The sequence below is a fragment of the Polypterus senegalus genome, chromosome 11 (genome assembly GCF_016835505.1).
Source record: "Polypterus senegalus isolate Bchr_013 chromosome 11, ASM1683550v1, whole genome shotgun sequence".
Classification (NCBI taxonomy): Eukaryota; Metazoa; Chordata; class Cladistia; order Polypteriformes; family Polypteridae; genus Polypterus; species Polypterus senegalus.
Genome location: NC_053164.1, coordinates 57,947,527 through 57,955,222, shown reverse-complemented (window position 1 = coordinate 57,955,222; position 7,696 = coordinate 57,947,527). Strand labels below are relative to the sequence as shown.

At 39.2% G+C, this 7,696-nt stretch overlaps 1 protein-coding gene across 1 annotated transcript in view; it reads left to right on the top strand.

The window, feature by feature from the left end:
- The first annotated feature begins 4,997 nt into the window (after positions 1-4,997).
- The window catches only part of LOC120539023 (major histocompatibility complex class I-related gene protein-like), a 52,875-nt gene continuing 50,176 nt past the window's right edge, over positions 4,998-7,696 (top strand). The window contains exon 1 of the mRNA XM_039768712.1: positions 4,998-5,677. Coding sequence (XP_039624646.1) covers positions 5,620-5,677 — 58 coding nt within the window. The 5' untranslated portion in view covers positions 4,998-5,619. The remainder of the gene's footprint in view (positions 5,678-7,696) is intronic.

The window sequence follows — 7,696 nt, the reverse complement described above, 5'->3', positions numbered from 1 at the left end:
TACCTTACTCATTCAAAAAGACTGAGAATGATATGCTATTCCAGGGCCATTTGAATTCATTGCAAATATCAATGTGTATTGGTGTATAAACTCTGAGTGACTGTCCAAGCTGATATCAGGTATTTTACAAATTAAATAAAGGTTGTGAATTACAGATCAGGCTCATAGTTGCTCATTTACTTAAGATATGTTTAGAAATTGATTGGTGTCCACTCAGGGCAAATTGAGTTGATTGGACGGTGTTTAGAGAGGCACACACTATTTTGTATATAAACCAAGTCATGAAGTCCAACAAACTCTTTGTAGACCTCCGGAACTAAATTGTGATAAGGCACAGATCAGCGCGAGGGTATAAAACCATTTCTAAATCTTAAAAATTAGAGGATCTGTACAAAACATTTTCCAAACCTGGCAGGATCTAATCAATAACATTTTAGAATAAGCATTTAAATTGAGGAAACAGGTTTTCTCCCATCTTTTAATAATAATAATAATAATACATTTTATTTATAGGCGCCTTTCAAACACTCAAGGACACCGTACACTTTACACAACACCCAACACACAATACAGTACAGTGTTTACATAGAGAAGGCAAGTTTAAAAAGATGAGTTTTAACTGAAGACTTAAACAGAGAGAATGAATTAATGTTTCTAATCTCAGGAGGCAGTGCATTCCAAAGTCGGGGGGCAGAACGACTGAAAGCTCTGTTCCCCATTGTGGAAAGACGAGCGGAAGGAACAGTCAATTTAATTGAGGAGGATGATCTAAGAGTACGAGAAGGGGTGACGATGTGGAGAAGGTTAGACAGGTATGGGGGGGCTAAATCATGAATAGCTTTAAAGGTTAGCAGAAGGATTTTAAACTCGATGCGGAACTTGACAGGGAGCCAGTGAAGTTGATGCAGAACAGGAGTGATGTGGTGAGTAGGAGATCTCGTGATAATACGGGCGGCTGAGTTCTGGACTAATTGAAGTTTGTGAAGAGTTTTTTGAGGGAGACCAAAAAGAAGAGAGTTACAATAGTCAAGGCGAGAGGTGACAAGGCTATGAACAAGAACTGCAGCAGAGTGAGGGGTGAGAGAGGGGCGGAGACGGTTAATATTACGTAGGTGGAAGTAGGCAGATTGTGTAATAGTATTGATGTGTGAAAGAAAGGAGAGGTTATTATCCAAGATGACACCAAGACTTTTGGCCTGAGAGGAGGGGATAGAGTACAGTTATCAATTATAATAGGGAAGTTATGGGATTTGGATAATGTGGATTTTGTACCAATAAGAAGGATCTCTGTTTTATCACTGTTGAGTTTAAGAAAATTAAATGTAAACCAGTTTTTGATTTCGCCAGACAGTCAGTAAGGGTGGTAGGTGGGAGGGTGATTGTGGGTGAAGTTGAAAAATAAAGCTGGGTGTCATCTGCATAACAGTGGAAATGGATATTATATTTCCTGAAAATATTGCCCAGAGGAAGGAGATAGATGGTGAACAGAAGGGGGCCCAGGACAGAGCCTTGAGGCACTCCTGAGGTAACGGATACAGAGTGAGATGAAAATGATTTGAGCTGTATGAATTGGGAGCGGCCAGAAAGGTAGGATGTGAACCAGTTATAGACATTGTGGGTGACACCAATGGAGGATAGTCTATTGAGAAGAATGGAATGAGAAATGGAGTCAAAAGCCGCACTCAAATCAAGTAGTATGAGGATAGAGAGTAAGCGGAGTCTGCTGCCATGAGAAGATCGTTAGTTATTTTGATTAATGCAGTTTCTGTACTATGGAGTGGGCGGAAACCAGACTGGAATTGTTCATACAGGTTATTCAGGGATAAGTGAGAGTGGAGCTGTTTGGCTACCACTTTTTCTAGGATTTTGGATAAGAAAGGTAGGTTAGAGATTGGACGCAGGTTGTTAAAATTAGATGGATCGGGCCGATTTTTTAAAATTGGGGTTACTACAGCAGTTTTGAATGAAGCAGGAACAATTCCAGTTGAAAGAGAAGAATGGATAATAGCAGATATAATATGGAGCAGAGATGGAAGGCAGGCTTTGACAAGTGATGTAGGTAAGGGGTCAAGCAGACAGGTGGATGACTTAGAATGAAGGATTATATCTGATATTTCTAAGGTGGAGGGAAGTTGAAAGAAAGAAAAGAGTGAGTAGATGGGAAGAATTCAGAAGGAGTAGTGTGAGCGGATTGCAAAGCAAGGTAGTGGTGGATACTCTCGATTTTGTTCATAAAAAATGACATCAGAGAATTACAAAAGGCATAAGAGTAGAGATGTGATGGCCACAAATCAGGGGGTTGGGTGACACGTTTGAGGAGTGAGAACAATGATTTAGTGTTGCCTTCATTCATGCTGATTATATTAGAATAGTAGGCAGATTTAGTTTGATTAATACAATCCTTATAATGTGAAAGATGGTGGAAATACATATCTTTGTAAACCCGAGCCCAGTTTTTATAAAGTCGTCTAATTGCCGGCCTTTCGCTTTCATGAGACGAAGTTCGCGTAAACCAGGGGCAGAGAGGGAAAATGAAACAGACTTTGTTTTAAAAGGGCAAGAGAATCCAGAATATGATGAAGGCTGGTGTTATAATGCAAAATCAACTCATCAGCGGTAGTTAAATTAGGAGTGGCAATATGTGATTCAATACTGGATCGAACAGAGTCCAAATTAATGTTCTTGATATTGCGAAAAGTTATTGTGCGGGGTAGCTTCGGGATAGATATAGAGAGTTGAAGATTAAAAGAGAGGAGAGAGTGGTCAGAGAAAGGCAGTTCATCAGTTGTATGATCAAGAGAAGAGACACCAGAGCAACAAATTAAGTCCAAAATGTGTCCTTTTGAATGAGTGGGGACCTTGGTGAACTGTTGGAGCCCAAAGTTCTCCAGGCAGGACATAAAGTCTCTAGTAAGAGGGTTATTTACATTGTCCATATGAATATTGAAGTCACCCAGCAAAATAATATTAGGGGAGACAATGACAAGCTGAGCAAGGAAAGCAGCAAAGTCATTTAAAAAGTCACTATTCGGTTTAGGTGGACGATAAACAGCAGCGATGACGGTAGGCGAAGATCCAGGTAACTTGCATACAGTACATTCAAACGAGTTGAAAATAAATCTTTTACTCCATTTACTCCATTTATCTTTATTCATTTATTATTTTATCTGTTCATTTGTTTTTACTAGCATAAAGTTTTACACTGATGGCCTAGCTCTCTTTCTCAGGGGTGGGGGTTGATTTGTTTCGAACCTTTTTCCTTTTTTTCTTTTTGTAAAACTTGAGTTATGTGTGTGGAGTGTTGTTTGATTTTAATAAATTCATCCATCCATCCATTATCCAACCCACTATATCCTAATTACAGGGTCACAGGACTTAATAAATTCCATAAAATAAAAAAAAAAACATTTCTACATTTTTCAGTGTTCCCAGAAGCACAGTAGCCGACTTGTGAAATGGAAGAAGTTTAGAACCACCAGAACTCTTCCTAGAGTTAGCTGTCTAGACAAAATGAGTAACCTGGCAAGTAGTGCCTTGGTCAGGGAGGTGACCAAGAACCCAATTGTCACTCTAAAAGAGCTTCAGAAGTTCTGTTCTAATATGGGAGAAACTTTTGGAACAACAGCCATCTCAGCAGTACTCCAATCAGGCATGTGACAGCCCACCCAGACTTTGCCAAATACGAATTAAAGGAGGAGGAGGAGGAAAATGTTCTCTGGTCTGATGAGACAAAAATGTAACTCTTTGGACAGAATTCTGAGCACTGCGTCTGACAGAGATCAGTTACTGCTTGCAAATATCATGCCTATGAAGCATGTTGGTGGTAGCATCATGGTATGGTGGGGCACTTCTCTGCACCAGAGGCAAGGAGACTGGCCGGAATTGAGGGAAGGATGAATAAAGTGAAATGCAGAAAGAACCTTGAAGAAAACCTGCTGCAGAGGGCACATGACCTCAGACTGGGGTAGCAATTCAAGTTTCAGCACAAAGATGAATAGCATACAGCCAAGACAATGATGGAGTGGCTTCAGGACAAGTTGGCTGTCCTTGAGTGGCCTAGCAAAAGCACACACTTAAACTTCCTAGAACATCTGTGGAAAGACCTGAAGTTCGTAGTTAACAGTTGCTTCCTAGGCAATCTAACAGAGCTTGAGAGGATCTGTCAAGAAGAATCAGATAAACCGCCCAAATCCGTGTGTGAAAAGCTTGTAGAGATTGATGCACCAGGTATCCACAGCCTTGGGTTTCTTCCCATTCCCAGGGCTTCAAGATTGATTAGGGTGAATGAGGACACAACAAGAGTTTGTAGTGTTTATCCCAGCCAATCCGTTTCCAAAAAAACTAACAAAAAATGCAGTGAAAAAAATCTTCCAATCATTAAACTATAAAAACAATGTATTTGGAGATTACTATTAATCAATAAGTAAATCTTAATAAAACAATTTCCCGAATTAAAGCCCGTCAGCCAATTAAGCGACAGGTGGCGTCATCTAAGAGGCAACGGATAAGTAATTATGGAATACGCGCCCCGGACATTGAGGGCGACCCATATACCGCTCGTCGATGTCTCATTGTACTCCGCTCTCAGGACACAGAAGGAAATTTCTCCCCGCTAAGGACTAATATGGGCTTCGAACGTCACTGCCGGAATGTGCTAATGTGTGCGTCTCTCTCTCTCTCTCTCTCTCTCTCTCTCTCTCTCTCTCTCTCTCTCTCTCTCTCTCTCTTCTTCTTCTTCTTCTTCTTCTTCTTCTTCTACTTCTACTTCTACTTCTACTTCTAATACTTCCTTTCTGGTCTTGATCTCTTCATCCCCCTCATCCTTTTCAGACACTTTTTATCCTCGTAAGCGTGGCTGTCACTTTGTCATTATGTGTTATTTGGGAAAAAATTGCAACTGTTCTATTTAAACTTAAATGTACAACCCACTAAATTATGCAGAAAAGGGAGGAGTCTGAATACTTTCTAACTCCACTTGTCGTTCCTTGATTATTTTATTCTACCGTTAATCTTTAGTCAGTACTTTCACAGGAACGCACGGTTGTTTAAGTTTTGACAGGCATTTTTAATATAATTTGGGAACGCTTAAGAGCTCCTTTGAAAAAAAAAATATAGTGAACAATTGTGAAATTTGAATCAATTTACAGTTTAGATGACAATATGATTTAGTTTTGGAAGATTTGGGGGTTTCAAAGGGGGAATGCCAGCTAATTTTACCTAGCGAAAGCGGTGCGTGCACATTGGCGATTATATTTCTGATTATATGTGGCGTGTGTACATTACTGAATACATGTAGTGCGGAGCACGAGTTTAAAACAAAATGGAAAAAGGCGGTAATGCTGAGCAATCACACATTAAAGTGCCTGCTCTGAAGCAAAAAACACGAGAGAAATCGATATATTCATATAAATGTGATTCAGATAAACGTATGGTGAATCTGAACTTAGCTAACATTGTATTTTTATTGGCATAAAGAATCCACAATACTTTATGGACAAAGTTTCCTTATAAGAAATGAGCAAAGGAGTTCAATGTACTTTCACTTTCGACATACGAGTATTTATGGTCTAGACTGTTTGAAAGAGGCAGCCATTTCAGATTTTGTAGAAAAGGAGAAGCATGTCTACACTTCTACTATTATCAGGGCTTCTCGGATACGCAGGAGTTTCTTCTGCCGGTAAGCAATTAACGCAACCGGGTACAGGGATTTGGTTTAGACGTTTTAAAAGTAACACCAAAAATGGCATCATTTGTTATGGCATCAAGTGTACCGGGTACGTGATTAAAACACCGAGGGAGATTCCACCAGTCCCTGCTAAGAGCTAATATGGTTTCGAACATCACTGCCGGAATGTCCCAGTGTGCGTGTGTCTGTCTGTCTCTCCCTCCTTCTTGCTTTTCTTAGCCTCCTCCTCCATCTTATACTGTACTTCCTTTCTGATTTTGATCTCTTCCTGCTCCTCGTCCTTTTCAGTCACTTTTTATCCTTGTGAATGTAGCTGTCACGTTGTCATTATGTGTTACTTGGTGTAGATTGCTGGGGAAAAATTGCAAATGTTCTATTTAAATTTAAATTTACAAATTACTAAATTGTGCAGAAAATGGAGGGGTCGTATTACTTTCTGAATCCACTTGTCTTTCCTTGATTATTTTATTCCAAATTTAATCTTTAGTCATTACTTTCATAGGAATGCACAATTGTTTAAGTGCAGGCATTTGAAAAGTGAACTAAGAAATGAAAAATGAATGACTAGAAACCACACAGAAACAAATACATGTACACTTATGTATTTACCAGCCAATAATTTATCCATAATTTAATTCAGAGCTTCTGGGTGGAATATTTGGAATCTTTAAACCATTTTAACATCGTTCTGATCGACGCTCTGGAATAAACACTGCATGTCCTGATCTCGGGCGGCACGGTGGCGCAGTGGGTAGTCCTGCGTGGCATTTGCATGTTCTGCCCGTGTCTGCGCGATTTCCTCCCACAGTCCAAAGACCGCGATTCTAAATTGTTCCTAGTGTGAGTGCGTGCGCCCTGCAGTGAGCTGATTCCCTGCCCGGGTTTTGTTTCCTGCCTTGCGCCCTGTAGTTAGGATATAGCGGGTTGGATAATGGATGGATGGATGTCCTGATCTCCTTTTATTTATACGGTTTTCCACTGTCACAAAACACCAGAGGCTTTTAGGCAAAATTATTAGAGCCATTCTGCCAGACATGCAATCTACCCTGGCTGGTTCTGAATCCTAGCAACTGTGCCACCTTCTATGCCACAGTCCATAAACAGAAACCAACCTGATTATTTGGGCTAAATTTGTTTTTTTTTTTTCGTGCAGAAAGTTATCTGTGCAGTTAATTGAATATACAGCACCAAATATGTCCTACCCTCCAGTGTTTAAATAGTGATCAATTTAAATGTGGCTTGAGATGACGACTTAACTACATGTGAGGACCTTAACTGACATGCATACATTTAAATCCACTAGTAATAATTTACATTTCTGATATTTTTCTCTTCACCACGTTAAAAGTGTGCACATCTTTAAATGTTCAAAGGTGTATTCAAATAAAGGAAACGTTTTACCTCTTTCTTGTTGATGCAGAAGCATTTTTAATTACTTTATAAATGTTTAAACATGCCTCTTGTATCCTGCCAAAATGAAAGTGTAATTGCAAGGTCAATTCTATGTCTTCGCCAGCAATGAAGAAGCAGAAAAGGAATTAAGAAAGCTGATCCCGACACTATTCTGAAACACAATAGTGAGTCGTAGCCTGTCATGACATGGCAAGGATAAATAACCTACTGCTTGATCTATTTGTTAAGATACAGGTTTTTTTTATAATTATATGTCCTCTTTATTACTCGGACACTATCTGTTTATGTTTTAATTACAGTTATAGACGTTTGAGCTTATTTGTTTATTTTTTCTCTACCCTAAAGGAGACTGTTTAACATATACCCTTGGCTTATTGTTATTGTTATTATTGCATTAAGACTTACTATGCTTTTTCTGGACCACTTTCTAACACCATTCCCCGGGTTTATTATCCGGGTTTATTATCTTAATAAGATTGCTGAAGATTATATATATTTTAGGTTCCTAGTTTGTCAATGATTATATTTTAGGCATATAGTATTTAGATATATTGGACGTAGATATCTCTATTTTTTAATCCTAAAATGCTGCTGCAT